This window comes from Gilbertella persicaria, assembly GCF_025201335.1.
Source record: "Gilbertella persicaria strain CBS 190.32 chromosome Unknown B0P05scaffold_48, whole genome shotgun sequence".
Lineage (NCBI taxonomy): Eukaryota > Fungi > Mucoromycota > Mucoromycetes > Mucorales > Choanephoraceae > Gilbertella > Gilbertella persicaria.
In genome coordinates, this window is record NW_026252009.1 from 44615 (window position 1) to 68451 (window position 23837).

General features: G+C 35.0%; 7 protein-coding genes across 7 annotated transcripts; 5 read left to right on the forward strand and 2 right to left on the reverse strand.

The window, feature by feature from the left end:
- Positions 1 to 420: 420 nt before the first annotated feature.
- On the forward strand, positions 421 to 609 carry B0P05DRAFT_454502 (uncharacterized protein; the record flags this gene model as incomplete). Its single annotated transcript, XM_051573924.1, has 1 exon — positions 421 to 609. A coding segment is annotated over one exon (189 nt), but the record flags the coding sequence as incomplete, so codon positions are not given.
- A 7972-nt stretch (positions 610 to 8581) lies between these two features.
- B0P05DRAFT_624471 (uncharacterized protein) lies at positions 8582 to 9598 on the forward strand (the record flags this gene model as incomplete). The annotated part of the gene is made up of 4 exons (XM_051583460.1): positions 8582 to 8669; positions 8820 to 8884; positions 8984 to 9336; positions 9405 to 9598. 4 exons carry the CDS (start codon positions 8582 to 8584, stop codon positions 9592 to 9594), a joined length of 696 nt encoding a protein of 231 aa, XP_051431121.1. The 3' UTR covers positions 9595 to 9598.
- Positions 9599 to 16844: 7246 nt separating this feature from the next.
- Positions 16845 to 17752, reverse strand: B0P05DRAFT_640627 (uncharacterized protein). The gene is made up of 3 exons (XM_051583748.1): positions 17236 to 17752; positions 16998 to 17167; positions 16845 to 16971 (listed from the first exon to the last, which is right to left on the reverse strand). The coding sequence occupies exons 1-3, from the start codon at positions 17493 to 17495 to the stop codon at positions 16907 to 16909; spliced, it is 495 nt and encodes a 164-aa protein (XP_051431122.1). The 5' UTR covers positions 17496 to 17752; the 3' UTR covers positions 16845 to 16906.
- B0P05DRAFT_590733 (uncharacterized protein) lies at positions 17646 to 17990 on the reverse strand (the record flags this gene model as incomplete). The annotated part of the gene is made up of 3 exons (XM_051582838.1): positions 17646 to 17752; positions 17813 to 17833; positions 17903 to 17990. 3 exons carry the CDS (start codon positions 17988 to 17990, stop codon positions 17646 to 17648), a joined length of 216 nt encoding a protein of 71 aa, XP_051431123.1.
- Positions 17991 to 19550: 1560 nt separating this feature from the next.
- On the forward strand, positions 19551 to 19739 carry B0P05DRAFT_458300 (uncharacterized protein; the record flags this gene model as incomplete). Its single annotated transcript, XM_051573971.1, has 1 exon — positions 19551 to 19739. A coding segment is annotated over one exon (189 nt), but the record flags the coding sequence as incomplete, so codon positions are not given.
- B0P05DRAFT_252329 (uncharacterized protein) lies at positions 19710 to 20308 on the forward strand. The gene has a single exon (XM_051573342.1). It carries the CDS (start codon positions 19791 to 19793, stop codon positions 20085 to 20087), a length of 297 nt encoding a protein of 98 aa, XP_051431125.1. The 5' UTR covers positions 19710 to 19790; the 3' UTR covers positions 20088 to 20308.
- A 1029-nt stretch (positions 20309 to 21337) lies between these two features.
- On the forward strand, positions 21338 to 22303 carry B0P05DRAFT_456045 (uncharacterized protein; the record flags this gene model as incomplete). Its single annotated transcript, XM_051573941.1, has 2 exons — positions 21338 to 21429; positions 21802 to 22303. Coding segments are annotated over 2 exons (594 nt in total), but the record flags the coding sequence as incomplete, so codon positions are not given.
- Positions 22304 to 23837: the final 1534 nt, after the last annotated feature.

The following is a 23837-nucleotide window of genomic DNA, read 5'->3' on the forward strand; positions in this document are numbered from 1 at the left end:
TTTAGACCAATAGACATTTCTTTCAATATTATATTTTATTTTTGGGAAGTCTTCAAAACAGTTGAGAACTAACCTCTTTTTAGCTTAGAAAATCCGAGAGTTTTTTAAAAATAAAATTTTAAACGTTTCCCTTTCTTTTAGATTAGATAACTTTTAGTTAAAATGGACTTCATTAATTATATTCCAGTCAGAAACTACAATAACTTTATGACTGAGGGAATGGAAGTTGATGAGGTTGCTGTTGAGTTCGGCGACATTGAGATGCTCAGGGGAAATGAGTACCTCGTAGAAGATACTCCTCAAAGCACAGCTGATGAGAAAATGGAGGAAATGGTTTTAGAGCTGGAAGAGATGATGATCACTAAAACTAAAAGATATAAAAAGTATGGGTCTGACCAAATCTCACGCTTTATAAACATACTACAGGAAACAGGGGAAGCTGTACCAAAAGCAGCTGAAGCTTGTGGTATACTTACTAGCAGTGCTTATAGACTTCTAAACCAGTTTAATGACAATAACGGAACCATTCTTCCAGGTAGTACATCTACACAAAAAGGAAAAGCGAAACCAAAAAAGCTATTTCCTGTCCATACCGCCTTTTTGATCCAGTTGTTTGACGCAAACCCTTCGACCTTTTTGGAACAGGCAAGAGAAGAGTTGATGAAGCAGTTTGGACTACCCGTTGCTATTTCTTCTTTGTATGTGCATATTAGTGAAAAGTGTTGCTTGGCATTAAAGCAAGCTAGTAAATACACAATTGAAAGGGATGCACCTAGAACGCTCAATCTCCGCTACGAAATCATCAACAAGTGGATAGAAGCCAGTGTTGATTTCCAGAAAAACTGTGTGTCTATTGATGAAGCTGGCTTTCACTCTCGACTGATGAGAAGGCGTGTATGGTCGAAAGTTGGTGCTCTAGCGAATGTAAAAGTGCACACACAAAAAGGCGTTAGTTAGAGCATGATTGGGTGTATATGTGCTAGAGGAATTATAAGCTTTACCAAAGTTATACCTTTGAAAATAGGGGATGGTGAGTTGATAGAGAAAGAGTTTCATTCCGAGGTATCAGCTAAAAAAGAAAGCGCAACACTGAAGAGCCTAAAAACAAAAGCCTTTAAAGAAAGGTACTACGGCTTATCATATAGTCAAATATATAAAATCTGTAAAGGATGTATTTGTTGTTGAAGACATTGAAAAACGAGGATACAAACCTTTATTCGTGCCATCTTACTCTCCTTTTTTAAATCCCATAGAAGAGTGCTGGTCGAAGATCAAAAGTGGCATTAGAAGAAACCCTTTGAAGAAAGATGATGAATGGACACCTCGTATCGCTGAAGCATGCAACACGGTGACTAAAAAAGATTGCTTGCAGTGGGTAAAGCACGCTGAGTCTTATTGGGAGAGATGTATTTAGAAAGAAAAGGTTTTAAAAAAACTAATGCCATGCTCTTGTCCTTGTCCTTTTTATATGTAAAATGTCTACAAATTATCTTCTAAAATTCACTCTTATTTTCTAGATAGAAATCACACTTTGTCTCAATCTTTCCAAACATTTTTATAATTCTCAGAGAATTTATATCTGTTTAAAAAAATTATAATCTTCTCAAATGCAACCGGAAATACTGAAATTGGAGATTGAGAAGGGGAGGCCCAGTCTAAATTTCAACTTTTTTTTTGCAGGGTGTAGACATGATGTCCCCCAAATGTAAAATCAATACTAGTTAAAAAACGCAATATGCAAAGAAACATTAACATACTTATCAATGAAGAACAATTGTGTTTGAGGAGAAAAAGGACTCGAGAAATGGCACCCAAAACTTGACTTAATAATCCTATTCTGTTAAGTACGATCGAGACTCTTTACTCAAAAGACCGTTTCTTTCAATAAGAATCGCCAAGCTAGGAAAAGCTTTCAAATAAACTTATTGATATAGCAGACTTTATAGCTTACACGTGTTCATATATTCTTTAGACACTTTTTGTTTCCAAATCATTCCACTTGAAACTTTCCACTTCATTTGAATAGCGAGAAACACTGTTCGGCGTTTTAGCTTAGATATAACATTTTAGTATTAGTAAAGTATTACCGATTGTATTTATGTACGTACACCTTATTCAGTTTTTTCGAGAGACAATCAATGTTGTTGTCGTTGAATTCAGGCCTCTTGCTTACGTATCTCCTTAACTTTGTTTGTTACGTTGACAAAGACTCAATGCAATTGTGATTCTGAAAAGGCATCCGTAAGATCAATCATCATATTTTTATAAACTTCGCATAACTTTGGTAGCGTTGCAGAAAATAGATTTCACCATCCTTGGACAGCATTGTTCAGTATTAAGTGCAGCTAGAGCACAATTTTTTCTTAAAGCCTTTTTGGCACGAATGTGCCAAGAGTCGACAGAAAAAAAAACCCATTTTTTACGTTCGTACAACCAATAGAAACAATTTTCACAAAATTGAAGGACCGGAGGCGAGGTTTGCTGAATCGCAAATTTTAACAATTGAAGAACGTGAAATAATTTTTTTTCCAGAGCAGGTGCTCAGAAATTGCATATTAGCCTAAAAATCATATAAATCTTTCCCTGGTTGCCTCTTTCAATATTTCTTCACTTGTTTGACCAAAAAACATATGAACATAATGAAATGCAAAAAGTGTACCGAAGAACAGAACTACCAAATGTATAATAATATTTTTTAAAAAAAATAGTTAAAATACAAAAAAATGTTTAGCTAAATAAATAGTGTACAAAAAAGTTTAGCTAAATATTTGTACAATTTGAATAAATCTAAAAGTTTAATAAAAAAAAATTTATAGTTAAGATTTTTAAAAATTTGTAAAAAAATTTAAAAATTTATATAAATTTCTTATATTACTTTAAATGCTATGTGTTTAAAAATTTTTTAGAAATTAAAAAAATGTTTGAACAGTTAAATTTTTAAAAAAAAAGGTTGTATTATATTTTGTATAAACTATACAAATTTTCTTAAAGATTTCATAAAAAAATATTAAAAATTCTTTTTTATTTTTTTTTTGTCTACCTTGTTCTGTATACCTTTAGTTGCATGAATGTTTTTATAAGCGTTCTTTGGTACTATATCTTCAATGAGGCGGATGTTAGCATTCTCAGATGAGCATGTGTTTAGTTTCACGGTATCCTAGAATGAGGTGTTGCTGAGAAGTTTCAATGGTAGTGGGTAAAGTGGAAGTGTTGTTGAATGAGCTCTTAATCTCAGCGTCTTCTTGATGATTTGAACTCGAGAGTTTGAGGATATATCTCCTTTTTAGACTGAATTTTTGAACAATGAATTACTCTAAGAAGACTGAGGAAGAATTTATAGGCTCTTTTAAAATCCCGTCGCCCCTCCATGTTGCTTTTTTACACAAGTCGGAATCATTTCCTCTAAGTGAATGTTAAACATGAATTTTGTTTTGTATTTGTACTTTATGTTTTGAGAGACAAACGTCATCTCAAAATGACTAACTTCTGTCCTCTTCTCGATAATCCTTTCCCAAATTAAGGATGTAACTGGTTGTTAGCAAGCCATGTTGGCTTCATTAGCCTTTTCATGCTGAAGGTGCTCTAGTGATCTGAGTTAGTATAGGAAAGTACCAAAGGCAATAATTTTTCCCAGGGTGGTTCAGTTTTCCTTCACTTTAGAAAAGCGAGCAGGGAAGTACAAGCATCGTGAGCACAGTAGACTGTGATAGGTACGCCAATGGCGCATGCAGCAACTTGCGAGTATTCAGGGAGCAAAAACCAATGCTCTGACTGGATGGTGAAATTTGCATCGATTAATTTCTTGTTGCTCGTTATATTTCCGGACATACCAAACCAAATCTTCTTGCAATTGAGATTATCATAACTTTTGGGCTAGGTATGACTGTATGCATGAAAATCATGGCTCTTTCCAATTCCCAGCAGTTTTCTCGGGTAGCGGGGTTAGAAATAGCTCCTAAGCCTAAAAACACTAGCAAACAACGATCCTATGCTCAAGTAGTAGCTGCGAAGACTCGAGTGTCCTTGATGCACAAGGACATCACTGAGCCTCATCCCGACGATTCTTCTTCACTAAGTGAAATACAGTCGAGAATTTACAGATCATCTAGATCTAAGAATGCTTTTCTTCTCGACATCACCAAGGTTAAAGTTCAATACACAGATGTGATGTTTTGATAATAGAGTTATATAATAAGATGATATAGAGACAAAGGTAGATCCTTTGAGACTGTTCTATACAATTTTATCCTTGTTCTTTTTGATTATAAATTATTCTAGCATATTTATACATGAAGAGATGTCGGAGTAAGTAGTAGTAGAGTTCATGCAAATGACTGAGTCTCTATTATCATAGACTACTTTAAATTAATTAAATAATATAAATTATGGATTTCGGTTATAAGTCTTGATCTATTAAAAGATCCATTGTCTTATTCAGTACAAGAGGTTCTTTTATGTCTATTTCTGGTGTAAATTGATTATGATGTATTTTAGTATGTAATTGAAGACTTATTTAATGTCGGATCATCACAACAGATCTTCAGTGTTTGCAAGAAATCAAGGAACAGCATCCTAAAGTTCATGCTTGTTCTTTCCTCAATGACGGTACCACTAGATGTCTCGAAATCTACGTTGAACCCCAACATAATGTCAACGATCTTGGCACTAATGGTGTTGAATTCAATGAATCAAAGCTGCGAATTATCCCTTGCAAAGCCACCAATGACAGTTGGATGGTTACCAATATCAAACTGTCTCACCTACCAATGTTGCCGAGAACTGAAGTTCTTGAAGGCTTAAAGGTCAGTTTATCCCCTTTTGGCCAAGTTATTGATGTCAGCATTATAACCGAACCTAATACTGGGTTTTTATGGGATCCGGTTATGCTGTCATTGGTACTCCCAGACAGTCAGGAAAAGAGCAAATCAAGTATCAGGAGTTAGCCCACAATATCCGTTAGCGAGAGGAGAAAGATGAGGTTTTTCATGCTACATGGAATAACATGCCCACTTGGTGCCGTTATTGCCATCAGACTGGCCACACGAAGTTTGAGTGTGAAAAGTTCAAAGCACAAATCATTTGCTATCACTGCCATTTATTTGGTCATCGATCTTTTGAATGCCCACGAAAAGCACCCATCAATTCATCAAAAAAGCGCAAGACCCCAGCGCCTAAGAATCAGACTTCTCAGGAAATGCCCCAACCTGCTTCTAAAGCGGATCAACTGGCCTCTTCAACCGAAGTACTAAAGTCCAAGTATGCTCCAAACGACAAACGTGCTTCCTTGACCAGGGCCAAGAAAAATGTGAGACCAAACTCAATTAAAAAAGGAAATGATAGTATTGATGATATGTCTGAAGATGGCGAGAGTGACGAGGAAGGTTCAGACTATGTACTAAACGATGGTCATGACAGTGACAGTGATAGTGACAGTGACAGAGATAAATCTGAACAAGAAGAGGGCGTTTCAGCAATGGAGTTAGATGGAGTCAAGGGGGACGCCATGATTGATTTAAAAGATTTACTACCTATGCAGATGGATTGCAAACGGGCATTGGCTCAACAGATCCACCAAATACAACAAAGGTCTACTGAAGAAATATTGAGCGAGGCCGATCAAAACACTTTAGCTGAACTCAATCAACAATTACTCCATTTAGAAGAAAGTATACATTCGACGGGCCACGCTGCAGGCCAGCAATAAGTATATTTCACTATCTCATCATGACTAAAGAACTCCAACTACACTATGCGTCACTAAATGCAAACAGTTTAGTGAAAACGAATCAACCTAAAACACAAAAAGAATACATTCGATACTTAAGACTTTTAAAACTAGACATAATATGCTTTCAAGAAACCCACGCGGATACACAATCCCGTATTGACACTCTCGACATTCTCTTTCAACCAACACAATCCTTTTGGACCCAACATGTGGGAATCGTCTGCTTCTCTTCAGGTTTTACTATCTCTGTTGTAGATACCTCACACTCCTTTTCTTCAGATCGATTTCAACTCTATAAGGTGGAACACCCCCAACAACTCTATGCACCTTTCTATATTCTTAATTTGTACGCACCTGCGTCAAACAATTCCGAACGTCGATCCTTTTACTGTCAATTACACAATATGCTGAATGACTTCAGAAACATTATTTCCCTTGACCAATTGATCATCTCTGGAGATTTCAACTACTCTCATTTACGAATTGCTGATCTACCCTATGCTACCTATCCTCAATGGAGAGCTCGGCTAGAACAGTCTTTCACAAATGCTATGACTATTAATAACTTAGAGGACAGTCCCACGTTTCAAAGACGATCCAGGGATAGTTTCTGTTTCTCTACCATTGACTATATTTTTGTTGGCGAAGATATACGACAAGGGCTCACAAACTCCAATATCTCATCATTACCAGCTTCATGGTCAGACCACTACATATTGCAAGTTGAGTTTGTCCTAGGTATGTCAAAATTTGGACCAGGTATATGGCGAGGAAATCCGACTTTTGCTACACACAAAAGGTTACGCAACTCCATAGAGAAGCGTATCAACAAGCTGGTAGCACAATGGACTGATGATGATACACCTCAAGAACCGTGGGAGCAGGTCAAACTGACAACTAGAAAAGTTGTTAAATCGTATGCAATCAATCATAACAACTGGAGAGAACAGACACTTCGGCGCTCAGAAAAGAAACGCAATCGTATTTTACGAACGAAGCCGCCTCTAGCACTCAGGCTACAACTTCTTCTTCCCCTAGACACTCAGATTCACAAGCTTCAACAAGAGATGGCTCAAATTGCTATCATCAAATCTGGCATCTGGTGGCAGGAAAATAGTGAGACAAACATTTCCTTTCTGAAGCAGATACATGAAAAACGAACGTCACAGCAGTATATGTCTGAATTCAGAGACCTCAATGACCCCCATCCTGAGATAGTAATTTCTGAAACGACAAGCATGAAGCGCATTGCTCAAGAATTTTACCAACGATTATACACGCCCGACACTGTCGCTCCTGAAGGCATCAACAACTACTTAGGGCTAGTCAATTTCGAACGCAAACTTAACGAAGACGATACTGATCTCCTACTTGAACCGATAGCCATCAATATGCTTCAGGAAATGTCTACACGCAGTCCAAAACAAAGTAGCCCAGGTAGCGATGGCCTCGGTTATGTATATATACGCCTGCTTTTTCAGCTTCCTATTTTGGAGCCATTTCTAGAACAACTGTTTAACGATGCTCTTGTTCATGGTGTTGTTCCACCATCTTGGAAAGACATTCGAGTAAGACTGCTGCCAAAGAAGGACGACCTCAACGATCTAAAGAACTGGAGACCCATCTCGCTAATCAACTGCGATGCAAAGATCTTTACAAGGCTATTGACCAAACGCTTCGGCCCAGTTATGCAAAAAATCATCAATCCTTATCAAACAGGATTTCTCAATGACAGATTTATTGGCGATAATGGAATGTTGGTGCATCTGATACTACAACAGGCAAGATACCAAAACCATCCTGATATCGGCTTACTTCTTGATCAAGAGAAGGCGTATGATTGAGTTCATGCCGGATATCTGACTCAGGTGCTACGTGCTTCTGGCTTTGCCCTTTCACTGAATGATAGCATTAGTAGTCTATTCTTTGATAATTCAGTGTATATTAATATTAATGGATTCTTCACGGAACCAGTCAATCAGAAGCGAGGTCTACGTCAGGGTGATCCTCTTTCACCAATACTGTTCAATCTTGCTTTGGAGCCACTATTATTGTCTATTCTTCAAGATCCATTGTACCAAGGTTATTCTTCTTCGAATTTCTCAAGCAACCAACAGATCAAATGCCTAGCATATACGGACAACATCTGTGTCTTTGTCCACGACCAAAATGACTTTGTACGCCTTCAGATTCATTTGAACAATTACGCTAAGGTCTCTAATGCAATTTTCAATCAGCACAAGACCGAAGCATTTTCATTGAGTGGTGATACTGTGTCTTCCTGGTCAACACTGTTAAAGCAACACCGAATTGCCACCTATTACTCCAAATCTTCCCCAACTACCCTGAGGTATTTAGGTTTCTACATGCCGTATACACTATGGCGGATTAGTTGTTTGACTTTACTAATATTGTTCGCACAACAAACAAGAAAAAGTAACTTTTTTGCCAATGTTGTTCGAAATGTCAACAACTTTTATTTTATTTTTCTAAAAAGCGAGTCATATCATTCAAAATCATTAATTTTCTTGTTTGTGGGGAACAAACTTGTTCGTTTTGTCAACAATAAAAGTTATGAGGCGACAAGTACTGCGACAATAATAGTAGCTTTATGAGCAAGAAAAATTTTTTATTTTTTTTTACAAGTACAATAATACTAATAGTGTTTCTTATAAAAAACAAAAAAAAAGGGTTTGCACAATGCAATACGTTGATGCACTCCTAAAAGTTTGACATGAGACTCATCTAAAAAGAGTATATTGAGTTATGTTGAATATTTAGTGATTGTTTAGGTCTTTTTTAGCAAACATAGCTTTTTGGTTTTTCTTGCAATTGCCTTTCTGTCTTACAAATATGAACCAAACGACTATCTACAAAATCACTCAAATGCAAGAACAAGTTTCCCAACTCGAACAAAAACCCGAATCACAGACTCAAATATGTAAGGGATTGATGCATTTATCTGCACCCTCTTTTGCCTAAAGTGATAGTAATGAGATCAACAGTAAAGTTCTTGAAGCAGCTCAACAAGGTAAAAAAAACAAGCGGTTTCTTTAGAATATGTATAAACATTTATTTTTGGAAAATGCAGCAAGAGAAGGCGGTGTTGCCAACACTCTTAATCTAAACTTGATGGGCTTTTGGGACATTCCTAGAGTACTTGAGGAAGCAACAAAAGCATTCGGCTCTCATGGATAATATAGATATGTTACGCCACGGTTGCGTTTGCTTGCCCTAATCAACTTATTCAAGAAGGAAAGAAATATCACTGATCTTTTAATTGATGATAAAGCAAATGAGAATGACTACGGGATCCTCAGAACAATCGCAAAAAATACCCACGATGAAATGGAGTTAGAGCTGCTGAAAGCTTTGAAGAAGAATGACAAAGCAGCTGTGTTGCCTTTATGGTCTGAAGTGCCTTCTGTTCTAATCGCAAAATACACATTTAAGCTTGAAAGCAATGCAGCTACTCATGGCTTTCCTCTTCAAAGATGTCAGCTTTCCTGGGCAGCCGGTCTATTGCTCTTCGAAACACACAAGCACAGAAGTAATAGAGCAAGAAATAAGGCTTCTGTTGTTGAAAGAGAGAATAACTCTAGGATCAGGTATAATAAACGCAAAACATGCATTCAATGAAATTTTAAAATGCCTAAGATGAATCAAAACTATACAGTGAAAACCAAGTTAGTGTTGAGTTTCTTCAAAGTGAGGTGCCTTCTTTGGAGTACGCAAACCTATATTGTGGTGATGAATTTGAGGATTCTGAAGATGAAATCTTTTCGGAATGGAAAACAACTGTCGTCCTTGTTCTCCTTCTCCACCTCTTCCCTCTTCTCAACCTAAGAAAAGGGCAAACGCAATGAAGACAAAAGCCAATCAGCCAAGTCTAAGCGTACAAGAAGAAGTAACAAAAAATAGTCACGACCTTAAATAATAAAACAATTTTTTTTCCATCACCTTCTCTTAAAACGTTTGTATTATAGATAAAGTCCACAGCTCCTGAATTCAACCTACATCCAGGAGCTTAAACTCTCTGAAACCTTATGATTGCATAACATCGACTCATGGACTTACTCATCTTAAGAATTAGACAGTACTTCCGGCGCTTTTTTAACAATCTGAGGAATTGCTGCGCTCCTCATTGATTGGTATGGAAGAACGCATTTTCCGCAGTAGTTTCTTTTTCTCTAACATAACCATAGACAAAAATTGATATACTACTGGGCCTTTATATAGATAAAAAACAAAAGTCGAAACCAGAGTTAGAGTGTAAGTAAACATGTAAGAGCTACTTGTTTCTTTTTGTTCCAAGTTTTGACATGAAATGTCACATCGCCTGGTCCTGGTACTGGTGAGTGTTGTTTTGGAAAAGAGTTTTGACATTGCCTTGTTCTAATTTAATTAGTTTGTTTGTTCTATATGTTTAGATGAGATTAGTCTGCTTCCATTTAAAATCAAAGTATGTTTAATCTATAAACTGTTCTATTTTTGCTACTTGAAAGCTAACGTAGCGCCTTTTTTTTTCTAGATTCCAAAACAAGTTCTTGCTGTCTCTTGATTTATAGTAAGTTTGATATGTTATTACACACCTTCAATACACTCAAAACCAACTTTTTTTTTTCTCAAAAAAGAATGCTCACCTAAAGGAATTGACTATTTATCCGTACAAGACATGCACTTTGTCAGGTAAGTTTGATGGATAGCAAGATGGTGGTTTCTTCCTTTTTTTTTTTATTAGAAAACCATATATTACATACAAATTATTTTCTGTGTCTATCAGTGTTGTCTCAATTCCAAATGACAAAGCGAATTGCTCATTTAACACTCTTGCCTCGCTTGTATATTTTTGTTTTTATTAAATTCAAGTAGTGCTTCTTTTCATTTACTATTTCTCAATAAAAGTATCGTTTTTTTCCATTTATAATAAGCGTCTAATTTCTAATAATCCTAAAACAATAAGTGACATTACGAACAATGTTGGTAACTAAAGCACCAAAGAACTTGGTTGTTTTGTAGTCAAAGTTGTTCCAAAAGTAAGCAAGTTATTGCTGTTTTGTTGCTAATATTGTTCGCTTTTCGAAAAATAAATTTAATTGTTTTGATACTAAAGTTGTTCGAAAAGCGTACAAATAATTTGGTAACATTTCGAACAACTTTGTACGTCGAAAAATTGATGCCAGCTACAGTGGTTACATTAAGTGTCCCATAAAACCTGTTTTTTTACCCTTCTCTACAAAAACTCGGTCGATCCTTCTGAAACTTGCCACATAGATTAATTAGGCATTGACAGTAAGGATAACACTGCTAATTGCTCCTAAATGCATCCAATAACAGTGCTTCATTTCTAAAAGAGAAAATTTGTGTTTCACAAAGATTTATTCTTTATTTGCAATGCTCAAAATTTAGTATAACCGCCCTTTGCTTTGATGACTGGTTTTATACGTTCAGGCATACTGTTATAGTATGCCTCCATGTCACCTTTGCGAAATTTGAACCATTCTTTTTCGACCCTTGACCACAGTTCGTCCAGATTTTTTGGTTTTGTATCATATTCGGCTAGCCTGCACTTTAACAGTCTCCAAAGATGCTCTATTGGGCTCAAGTCGGAACTGTTAGGTGGCCAGTCAGCAATAAAGTTGACTTTGTGGGCTTTAAGCCAAGAAATGGTAGCCTTTGCTTTGTGTTTTGGGTCGTTGTCTTGTTGAAAGATAGTTTTTTGTGGATCCATACTATAATACTCCAATGTATCTAGGTATGACGACCCTAGAATCTCCAAATAGCAATCGGTATCCATTGCCTTTTGAAGCACTCGAGAGGCATATCCTACTCCGGAAGATGTCATGCACCCCCACATCATTAGAGAGCCACCTCTATGCTTGAGCAATAGCTTATAGCTATGGGGCCTCGCTTTAAACCTTTGCTGTAACCAAATGTATGTTGCACCATATGATTCCCAAAGATTGATCCTCGTCTCGTCGGTAAAAACGACACTCCTCCACTCATTTGCGGACCAGTTACGATATTTTAAGGCCCATTTGTATCTCTTCGAAAGGTGAGAAACTCTCAAAAAAATTTTCTTCTGCTTAAGCTTTGAGTATCATCCTACCCTTTTCATCTGAGAGGCTGTTTCACTATACGTCGAAGCAATACCCTGTCCAGACAACCAAATTTGGACTTCTTTAACATTCTTCAATGCTCCAGTTCAGACTTTCATCCGTACCAAACAAGTCGTGAGATGACCTACTCTTGATGGTCTACCGGTACCAATGCAAGTTTTCATTTCTGGCAACTCTTTTTCAGTACGGGAAATTGTTGATTTGACAACACTTGTTAGTTTTGAGACCCGACGGATTGATTTGCAGATAAAAGTGCAGATTTGACATTGTTTCGTTTATTGTATGGGAGGCTGTAAGGCATGATAATAAGGAGAAAAGGTATGTATATAGAATAAAGAAAAGAGAGTTTTCTTCTAAAAAGCTTGCCGCATTTATATGTAGTCGGGTAGGTTTTGCTAGAATTTGCCGAAGAACGTGGAAAACGCACGATTGAGAATGCTTATTCGCCGAAGAAAATAAGGTATTCAAGTTTTGCAGGAAATTTTTTGAAAACGCTACGTCATTTTTTACCTAAGTTGTCCAAAAATGGTATCCCTTACTAAATAGAAGAATTAAAGTAACCAGCAAAAAAAATGTGCTTTTTCTGATACTAACACAAGGTCAATGCGACGAAAATATATTAATTTATGCTTATAAATGAGTTTTATAGGACACTTAATGTAACCACTGTATTTCTCAAACAACCATTTTGCTGTAAAAATTGGTAATTTTGCGAACAAAAATTGTACGTTTTGTAACTAACTTTTTCGCCATAGTGTCAGACCACCCTTTTTTTGGAAACAGTGTTATGAAAAGGATACATCTTATTGCAACATGGCTTTTATCTATATGCAGAAAAACTGGTTTCCCATCAAGGAGAAATGAGCAGCACATGTAACAAAAGAGAATGCCCATTTTATTTGCATGAGCACTCAAAAAGCTGAGAGTGGCGATCATGCGTTGAAAATAGGAATGCCAGGACATATGGGCTTGATAACCGCTTATGAGCACATAGACAAGCATTGCAAAAATTTGCAGCGCACGTTCGATGTCCTGCAGCAAAAAAAATACAGAAGCAAGCCATATTAATGTAAGGCAACATGAGATTAAACGGGATTCTAAACAAAGTATATTTGGCCGCGCTTATCGCTATTTATTCAGCTTTTTTAACTGTGAGTTTTAATGACATCTGCGAAGAAGAGTAGAGAATGCATGCTGAACGCTGCTCTTACTCTGAGAAAAGACATTCTCTGCTTCCTTGTGTTCACACTGTTCTATTATTTGGTGATAAATCTATCCCTCTTCAAGCTGTAGATGAGCAGTGGCACCTCAATCACCATCATTCATTAGTCCCATCCACCACTTCTGCTTTCTTGGAGGGCCACACTCGATGGTAAAGCTTGGAACAAAGCTTGAAACAGAATTTCGTGATTGTAGGAATGATCTAAAAAAACCAACCATCTAAAAAGGCTCGTAGAAAATGCTATTCAAAAGCCTGATCAAAAGAACATATCTGATGAACAAGTAATTCTTGATTCTGAAAGTAGAATCGAGTTGCTATCATCAGAAGATGTTGAGAAAGGCAGAGCAGCCAAAAATCCGTGCCATCCAATTTGAAAAAAGGTTAAGGATACTAGTAGATCCAGTACTGAACAAATGCAAACAAAAATAATAACTGGCAAAGTAAGATTGGATGCATTTTGTTTAGCCTATATCTTCTCGAACATTTAGATGTTTAGTACATCAACCTATTTTAGAGAAACAACAAAGATGACAACAAAAAGAAGGTAACAAATACATGGATAAATACAGAAACAGAAAGAAAATGTACGTCCTGAAAACTAGAAAGTACTTCATTAAAATAAGTAGCAGAAGAAGTGAAAAAGGGACATTGTTGGAAGTAAGTTTCATGTTTCGCTTAACATTTTTTAACAGATTCTTTGAGAAAGGGCCACCAAGCAAGCCTGCTCAAACAGGAGAAATGCAAACATCCAAAATAAATTGTGCTATAAATACTAACCTGATGTAGCTAAAACGATGAAGTGTTGCCTCCGATTAGCAAGGCAATTCCTGAAAATGCCTCTAATAGCATTTTGAATGTAATGGATGATAAAACTTGCAACTTTTGCGCTCTTGCAGTGCCAGTCTTTGGTGATAAGCATCATTACTTAATGACAAATTTGCAATGGGAAATAAGTTGATAAAAAATTTTCATGCATATTTTTTTTTGTAAGATATTTTTATTTAAAGTGTATGTTTTTAGTTACACATCACAGAGGGGTGCAACGTGGATAAGCTGAAAAAAATGCACAAAATTAGTCATTGGGAGACTCAAAAAGTGTTTACGAGCAAATAATGTTGTTGTAGTGAGATCAAAGTCTGACTAATAATGTCGGAAATGACCTACTCAGGGTTGAAAAGTTGATTGTCCAAGGCGAAACGCCAGTAAGCGGACCATATTCTCCATTGGCAGACAGATAGAACCGTAAAGAGACGACTGTCAGGCAGTAGGAAAGGAGGGCAAAATTCGAGACAGAGTAGGTGGTAAACCATTTCAGCTGAAAAATACATCTGTGGATAGAAATAAGTGAGGACTTCAATCCAAATGGACCATCTCCAAGGACAGTAAAGAATAAAATGTTCAAATGAGTCAATACTCGAAGAACATAGGAGACAATTACTGTTGGGAACGCGATTGATTTTATACAGTTGTGCTTCTGTAGGCAGTTTCTTATTGATAACTCTGAACCACAAAGTTTTGGAAGGTAAAGGCATTGAGGAAGACCAGAACAGACGCAGCAATTTAGATGGCAAATTCAATTGAGTATTTGAAGCACTGGAATAATTATGCATCCTGTAAGCCTTGGACGTGTATTGGCTCCAAAGAGGAGAGTCATGCAATTGGCTCACTAATGATTGATCGTTTTCTTCAACATTTACTTGCTCCACTTCATTATAGATATAAGGAATCAAAAAGGTTTGTAACTGCACGCAATGTCGAATCAGTATATCGTTGTACAGCGAACAGCATAAGAGGGGAAACTTGGAATACTCTGTGCGTACTTGTAAACGTAGCCGGTGTGTGTTTTCATCAAACTTGAAGAAGATCATTGCAGGCAACTCTGTATGTCGATAGAGCCAATGGCCAGAGGGCAGGTCAGAGAACATCTTAATTAAAGGAAAATGCAGCAATGTTTGGATGGGCACTCGCTGTAGGTTAAAGTCAATTCCAAAATGGTCAAATGCTTGAAACATGACAGGAATAATAGAGAGCTGATGGCAGATATCATGTTTTCGCAAGACCGGAGAAAAGAAAGGCAGAGTAGGAAAGGAGGAGCTGGTAGACATAAATAGTAGATGATAGCTTAAAGCACTCTTCAGCAGCGTGTTACCTTGGTTTCGATCAAAAAGAGCAAAAAGCCATTTCATCTGGAGTACTAAATGTTGGCGCGCAGGATTTAGAAGACCAACGCCACCCTGTAGGCGGGGAAGACATAATTGATCGAAAGATACCTTGGGATATTTCTCTTGCCAGACAAACTTGTATATCAACCGCCGTATTTGGTCTAAAAATGCTTGTGTCGGGTGGAAAAGCCGCAGACAGAACCATAGTTGGGACAGGATGAGAGTGTTTGCAGTCATTGCACATCCTTGAAGAGACAAGCGTCGTTGTGAGAAAACGTAAATCAGTGTTTGCACTTTGTCAAGTAGCATATCCTGAACAAATTTCTTTGTGTACTAGTATCACTATGGCGGAAAAGTTAGTTAAAAAACGTACAATTTTTGTTCGCAAAATTACCAATTTTTACAGCAAAATGGTTGTTTGAGAAATAGCTGGCATCAATTTTTCGACGTACAAAGTTGTTCGAAATGTTACCAAATTATTTGTACGCTTTTCGAACAACTTTAGTATCAAAACAATTAAATTTATTTTTCGAAAAGCGAACAATATTAGCAACAAAACAGCAATAACTTGCTTACTTTTGGAACAACTTTGACTACAAAACAACCAAGTTCTTTGGTGCTTTAGTTACCAACATTGTTCGTAATGTCACTTATTGTTTTAGGATTATTAGAAATTAGACGCTTATTATAAATGGAAAAAAACGATACTTTTATTGAGAAATAGTAAATGAAAAGAAGCACTACTTGAATTTAATAAAAACAAAAATATACAAGCGAGGCAAGAGTGTTAAATGAGCAATTCGCTTTGTCATTTGGAATTGAGACAACACTGATAGACACAGAAAATAATTTGTATGTAATATATGGTTTTCTAATAAAAAAAAAAAAGGAAGAAACCACCATCTTGCTATCCATCAAACTTACCTGACAAAGTGCATGTCTTGTACGGATAAATAGTCAATTCCTTTAGGTGAGCATTCTTTTTTGAGAAAAAAAAAGTTGGTTTTGAGTGTATTGAAGGTGTGTAATAACATATCAAACTTACTATAAATCAAGAGACAGCAAGAACTTGTTTTGGAATCTAGAAAAAAAAAGGCGCTACGTTAGCTTTCAAGTAGCAAAAATAGAACAGTTTATAGATTAAACATACTTTGATTTTAAATGGAAGCAGACTAATCTCATCTAAACATATAGAACAAACAAACTAATTAAATTAGAACAAGGCAATGTCAAAACTCTTTTCCAAAACAACACTCACCAGTACCAGGACCAGGCGATGTGACATTTCATGTCAAAACTTGGAACAAAAAGAAACAAGTAGCTCTTACATGTTTACTTACACTCTAACTCTGGTTTCGACTTTTGTTTTTTATCTATATAAAGGCCCAGTAGTATATCAATTTTTGTCTATGGTTATGTTAGAGAAAAAGAAACTACTGCGGAAAATGCGTTCTTCCATACCAATCAATGAGGAGCGCAGCAATTCCTCAGATTGTTAAAAAAGCGCCGGAAGTACTGTCTAATTCTTAAGATGAGTAAGTCCATGAGTCGATGTTATGCAATCATAAGGTTTCAGAGAGTTTAAGCTCCTGGATGTAGGTTGAATTCAGGAGCTGTGGACTTTATCTATAATACAAACGTTTTAAGAGAAGGTGATGGAAAAAAAATTGTTTTATTATTTAAGGTCGTGACTATTTTTTGTTACTTCTTCTTGTACGCTTAGACTTGGCTGATTGGCTTTTGTCTTCATTGCGTTTGCCCTTTTCTTAGGTTGAGAAGAGGGAAGAGGTGGAGAAGGAGAACAAGGACGACAGTTGTTTTCCATTCCGAAAAGATTTCATCTTCAGAATCCTCAAATTCATCACCACAATATAGGTTTGCGTACTCCAAAGAAGGCACCTCACTTTGAAGAAACTCAACACTAACTTGGTTTTCACTGTATAGTTTTGATTCATCTTAGGCATTTTAAAATTTCATTGAATGCATGTTTTGCGTTTATTATACCTGATCCTAGAGTTATTCTCTCTTTCAACAACAGAAGCCTTATTTCTTGCTCTATTACTTCTGTGCTTGTGTGTTTCGAAGAGCAATAGACCGGCTGCCCAGGAAAGCTGACATCTTTGAAGAGGAAAGCCATGAGTAGCTGCATTGCTTTCAAGCTTAAATGTGTATTTTGCGATTAGAACAGAAGGCACTTCAGACCATAAAGGCAACACAGCTGCTTTGTCATTCTTCTTCAAAGCTTTCAGCAGCTCTAACTCCATTTCATCGTGGGTATTTTTTGCGATTGTTCTGAGGATCCCGTAGTCATTCTCATTTGCTTTATCATCAATTAAAAGATCAGTGATATTTCTTTCCTTCTTGAATAAGTTGATTAGGGCAAGCAAACGCAACCGTGGCGTAACATATCTATATTATCCATGAGAGCCGAATGCTTTTGTTGCTTCCTCAAGTACTCTAGGAATGTCCCAAAAGCCCATCAAGTTTAGATTAAGAGTGTTGGCAACACCGCCTTCTCTTGCTGCATTTTCCAAAAATAAATGTTTATACATATTCTAAAGAAACCGCTTGTTTTTTTTACCTTGTTGAGCTGCTTCAAGAACTTTACTGTTGATCTCATTACTATCACTTTAGGCAAAAGAGGGTGCAGATAAATGCATCAATCCCTTACATATTTGAGTCTGTGATTCGGGTTTTTGTTCGAGTTGGGAAACTTGTTCTTGCATTTGAGTGATTTTGTAGATAGTCGTTTGGTTCATATTTGTAAGACAGAAAGGCAATTGCAAGAAAAACCAAAAAGCTATGTTTGCTAAAAAAGACCTAAACAATCACTAAATATTCAACATAACTTAATATACTCTTTTTAGATGAGTCTCATGTCAAACTTTTAGGAGTGCATCAACGTATTGCATTGTGCAAACCCTTTTTTTTTGTTTTTTATAAGAAACATTATTAGTATTATTGTACTTGTAAAAAAAAATAAAAAATTTTTCTTGCTCATAAAGCTACTATTATTGTCGCAGTACTTGTCGCCTCATAACTTTTATTGTTGACAAAACGAACAAGTTTGTTCCCCACAAACAAAAAAATCAATGATTTTGAATGATATTTCTTGCTTCTTAGAAAAATAAAATAAAAGTTGTTGACATTTCGAACAACATTGGCAAAAAAGTTACTTTTTCTTGTTTGTTTTGCGAACAATATTAGTAAAGTCAAGCAACTAATCCGCCATAGTGAGGGTTTTTTGAGAGGTATAAAATAAATCATAATTTCGTTAAGAAGTTATAAATGCAGAGATGGATCATCTTGAATAATAAAATTAGTTCTGAGAAGCTGTTAACGTTTAAACATGATGTATTGAAAGGATCACAGTATTTGAAACTTGCCAATTTCTCATTTAGCCAAGGCAAATATTGTTGTCTATTTGAAGGCGTTTTTAACATGCTGCCTTGCTTTGTTAAACCCCTCAACAGCCTTGAGAGATTAGTTTAGTTACGATGGCCCTCAATACTTAAAGCTCAAAAGTACATAACCTCAATAATTCATTCAAACAGTACAACATAGAGGGGAAAAACGGTTAAGACAATTTTATGATTATTCACAGGTTTTTCTGTCTGACAAAAAAAGAATTGCAGCCTATAAGAGCCATCAAGTTCTTCTGTCTAAACCTAAAGCTTGTAAAAAGATGTTAGTAGTCAGATTATTGCTGTCAGGTTGATTACTTGGCAATTTCCTTGTCAAAATGGGGCAACTAAAATATATAGCAGCGCGGCCAAGGCTTCTACCTTGGTTTATCGCTTCTACTCCTCCAAAACAGTGCAATTGCACCATAGATGTCTGGTCTTTTTCGGCCGGGTAACACTTCTGAAAATTAAAAAAGAAAAAAAAAGAAGCCAGGATACCTCTTTTCAAAAAATTTCAATGACGTAGAACTACACAGTCACGTGCAGTTTAAACACCTCTGTCTTGATAAAAAAAAGAATCCTCTTTTAGTTTAGAGATACCGAAAATAAGTTTTTAGACGATTTCCTTTCTTTTAGATTAGATAACTTTTAGTTAAAATGGACTTCATTAATTATATTCCAGTCAAAAACTACAATAACTTTATGACTGAGGGAATGGAAGTTGATGAGGCTGCTGTTGAGTTCGGCGACATTGAGATGCTCAGGGGAAATGAGTACCTCGTAGAAGATACTCCTCAAAGCACAGCTGATGAGAAAATGGAGGAAATGGTTTTAGAGCTGGAAGAGATGATGATCACTAAAACTAAAAGATATAAAAAGTATGGGTCTGACCAAATCTCACGCTTTATAAATATACTACAGGAAACAGGGGAAGCTGTACCAAAAGCAGCTGAAGCTTGTGGTATACTTACTAGCAGTGCTTATAGACTTCTAAACCAGTTTAATGACAATAACGGAACCATTCTTTCAGGTAGTACATCTACACAAAAAGGAAAAGCGAAACCAAAAAAGCTATTTCCTGTCCATACCGCCTTTTTGATCCAGTTGTTTGACGCAAACCCTTCGACCTTTTTGGAACAGGCAAGAGAAGAGTTGATGAAGCAGTTTGGACTACCCGTTGCTATTTCTTCTTTGTATGTGCATATTAGTGAAAAGTGTTGCTTGGCATTAAAGCAAGCTAGTAAATACACAATTGAAAGGGATGCACCTAGAACGCTCAATCTCCGCTACGAAATCATCAACAAGTGGATAGAAGCCAGTGTTGATTTCCAGAAAAACTGTGTGTCTATTGATGAAGCTGGCTTTCACTCTCGACTGATGAGAGGGCGTGTATGGTCGAAAGTTGGTGCTCTAGCGAATGTAAAAGTGCACACACAAAAAGGCGTTAGTTAGAGCATGATTGGGTGTATATGTGCTAGAGGAATTATAAGCTTTACCAAAGTTATACCTTTGAAAATAGGGGATGGTGAGTTGATAGAGAAAGAGTTTCATTCCGAGGTATCAGCTAAAAAAGAAAGCGCAACACTGAAGAGCCTAAAAACAAAAGCCTTTAAAGAAAGGTACTACGGCTTATCATATAGTCAAATATATAAAATCTGTAAAGGATGTATTTGTTGTTGAAGACATTGAAAAACGAGGATACAAACCTTTATTCGTGCCATCTTACTCTCCTTTTTTAAATCCCATAGAAGAGTGCTGGTCGAAGATCAAAAGTGGCATTAGAAGAAACCCTTTGAAGAAAGATGATGAATGGACACTTCGTATCGCTGAAGCATGCAACACGGTGACTAAAAAAGATTGCTTGCAGTGGGTAAAGCACGCTGAGTCTTATTGGGAGAGATGTATTCAGAAAGAAAAGGTTTTAAAAAAACTAATGCCATGCTCTTGTCCTTGTCCTTTTTATATGTAAAATGTCTACAAATTATCTTCTAAAATTCACTCTTATTTTCTAGATAAAAATCACACTTTGTCTCAATTTTTTCGAACACTTTTAAAAAATAAAATATAATTCTCAAAAACATTTCTATTGGTGACCGTTTGTATTTTTTCAATAAGTTTGAATTACAGTAAAATATGAAAGTATAATGTATATATCTATTTTTTAGAAATCTTCTAATTTATCTATGTATTTATTTATTATATCATTATCATCAAAGTCTTCCTGCCATACCCAACTGTTGTAAGAAACATCATAATCTTTCCATTTAACAAAAAATTTTGTTCTTCTTTTAGACTTTTTATGTTTTAAGATTGTTTCTATTTCAAAATGCTCGCTGTTGTATAAAATATTTTCATTGTCTTCATTATCTTCAATATCCATATCTATAACTGATTGCATGTTTTTATCAAAATAAGTTTCTAAAAGTTTATCTTGTTTATTTGTAATTGTTACTATTCTAAATTATCGAAAATTGAACTCTAGCTTTATTTATAAATATCACACAAACAAAGGTAAATACTCAGAAATGGAAAGTGACGCAAATATAATTTTACAAAATGAATTACAAAAAATTAATAATAAATATTGGACGTTTTTAAACTGCAACTATAAACATCATACATCAAAGTATAAACACAGAACAGATATTAAAGATATTAAATTTATGGATGAAATCAAAGAATACGTGTTAAATAAGCTAGGATATATATCAGTTTTCTTTTTTCTAAATGAAATCTTTGTTAAATTTGATTATAAATGTCCCTACAGAACATTAGAAAAAGGTACTTTGATATTGTATCACTTACTAACAGGAAACTCACTAAGGAATATGCATAGATTTATTCCTCATTCATCATTTCACGATACATATAAAGAGTTTTGGGAAAAAAATTATAACGACATTAATAAATCTATAACAGATATGTTAGAGAACATGTTTTCGACACCTGTTTTAAGGGTTCTATATGCTAAATCAAAAAATCCAATAGGCTTTAAAAATGTAACACTTTTGATAGATGGCCATGATAGTAGAATAGATTATTTGAAAAAAGATGTGTTAAAAAAGGATTTCTACTCTTATAAACTTAAAAATTCAGGTTTACGTACACAAGTGATATATGATATCAATGAATTTGCAATATCTGTTTTAGAGAGTAAACCTTGTAGAAAACATAATGATGGTCAAATGTTTTTAGATATGAAAATAGAAAATAAAATATCCGAATATGATTGTATGGTATTGGATGGAGGATATTATTATTATGTAGAAAATTTCATAAATAATTGTCAAAAATATGGTAACGATAGTATTGGTAAAGATAACTTTATGTATCCTATAAGAAAAGAAAAAAATACAGAGTTAAATGAGAAAGAGAAAAGTTATAATGAGGTCTTAGGTAGTTTTAGAAGCAGCATTGAAAACAATTTTGGAAAATTTGGTAATAAATTTTTAAGATTTAATAATAACGAGAGAGCAACAAAAATAACAGATATAAGAGTATACAACTTACAAATAAAACTAAGCTTATTATTAATGAACATTCAAACTTTTTGTTTACTACATAACATAAACACACAATCAATTCATATTTTATGGACAAATCTCAATTTCGATTTTCCTGATCCTAATAGAAAGAAACAAATAGATACAGTTTATGACATTGACTTTGAAAGAATAGTAACAATTACAAATAAACAAGATAAACTTTTAGAAACTTATTTTGATAAAAACATGCAATCAGTTATAGATATGGATATTGAAGATAATGAAGACAATGAAAATATTTTATACAACAGCGAGCATTTTGAAATAGAAACAATCTTAAAACATAAAAAGTCTAAAAGAAGAACAAAATTTTTTGTTAAATGGAAAGATTATGATGTTTCTTACAACAGTTGGGTATGGCAGGAAGACTTTGATGATAATGATATAATAAATAAATACATAGATAAATTAGAAGATTTCTAAAAAATAGATATATACATTATACTTTCATATTTTACTGTAATTCAAACTTATTGAAAAAATACAAACGGTCACCTTCACAGAAATATGCATAAAAATGGGCTAGTATTATTTAAGGTGAACATCCAAAAACAATAAAATAGTCACATATAAGGTAAACCAATATAAACAAGATTAAGTGTAGTTTGTAACAAAACAAAAATATGTGTCCAAGAGATGAAAGATAGCAGCTAAAATAAAAAGACTAGAAACTTAAAAATAAAAAATATTTAACTAAAACAAAAACAATGAACATAAATGTAAATATATTAATTAAAACATAAACATATATAATTATAGATCTTTGATACACTACAAGTGTCTATTTCAAAAATACAAAAAAGAAATAGAAGTAATTATATATGTTTATGTTTTAATTAATATACTTACATTTATGTTCATTGTTTTTGTTTTAGTTAAATATTTTTTATTTTTAAGTTTCTAGTCTTTTTATTTTAGCTGCTATCTTTCATCTCTTGGACACATATTTTTGTTTTGTTACAAACTACACTTAATCTTGTTTATATTGGTTTACCTTATATGTGACTATTTTATTGTTTTTGGATGTTCACCATTGGTCTAAAAATTTATAATCCTCTCAAGTGTAACCGAAAATACTGTACACAGCCAAATAAACTTGCTGGGAATGCTGCAGAAATTTCACTTATAAAAGAAAAAAATGAATGAGTAAAGGTCAGCAGTGAAGATGATGACTCACAACAGGTAGATAACAATATCAGTCCGTTGACTACCGTAGTCAAGCAATAGCAATGTTGAAAGCATTGTCATCACAAGATTAGGGAATCTGTCTCAGCAAGGATAGCTGTCTAGTCAAACGAAACTGAGTCTGTTGTGAACATATATGAACTCATATGCATAGATCAATACATGATGATCATGGCAAAAAACCAGATCACATCTACAGTGGTTACATTAAGTGTCCCATAAAACCTGTTTTTTTACCCTTCTCTACAAAAACTCGGTCGATCCTTCTGAAACTTGCCACATAGATTAATTAGACATTGACAGTAAGGATAACACTGCTAATTGATCCTAAATGCATCCAATAACAGTGCTTCATTTCTAAAAGAGAAAATTTGTGTTTCACAAAGATTTATTCTTTATTTGCAATGCTCAAAATTTAGTATAACCGCCCTTTGCTTTGATGACTGGTTTTATACGTTCAGGCATACTGTTA

Bases quoted from the DNA above. Each gene is read 5' to 3' on its own strand.
- B0P05DRAFT_640627 (XM_051583748.1), bottom strand. From the start codon at position 17,495: ATGGAGTTAGAGCTGCTGAAAGCTTTGAAGAAGAATGACAAAGCAGCT. The intron at 17,168-17,235 runs GTATAATAAACG...AAAACTATACAG, and splicing joins GAGAATAACTCTAGGATCAG to TGAAAACCAAGTTAGTGTTG. The intron at 16,972-16,997 runs GAAAAGGGCAAA...CAATGAAGACAA, and splicing joins CTTCCCTCTTCTCAACCTAA to AAGCCAATCAGCCAAGTCTA.
- B0P05DRAFT_252329 (XM_051573342.1), top strand. From the start codon at position 19,791: ATGAAGCAGTTTGGACTACCCGTTGCTATTTCTTCTTTGTATGTGCAT.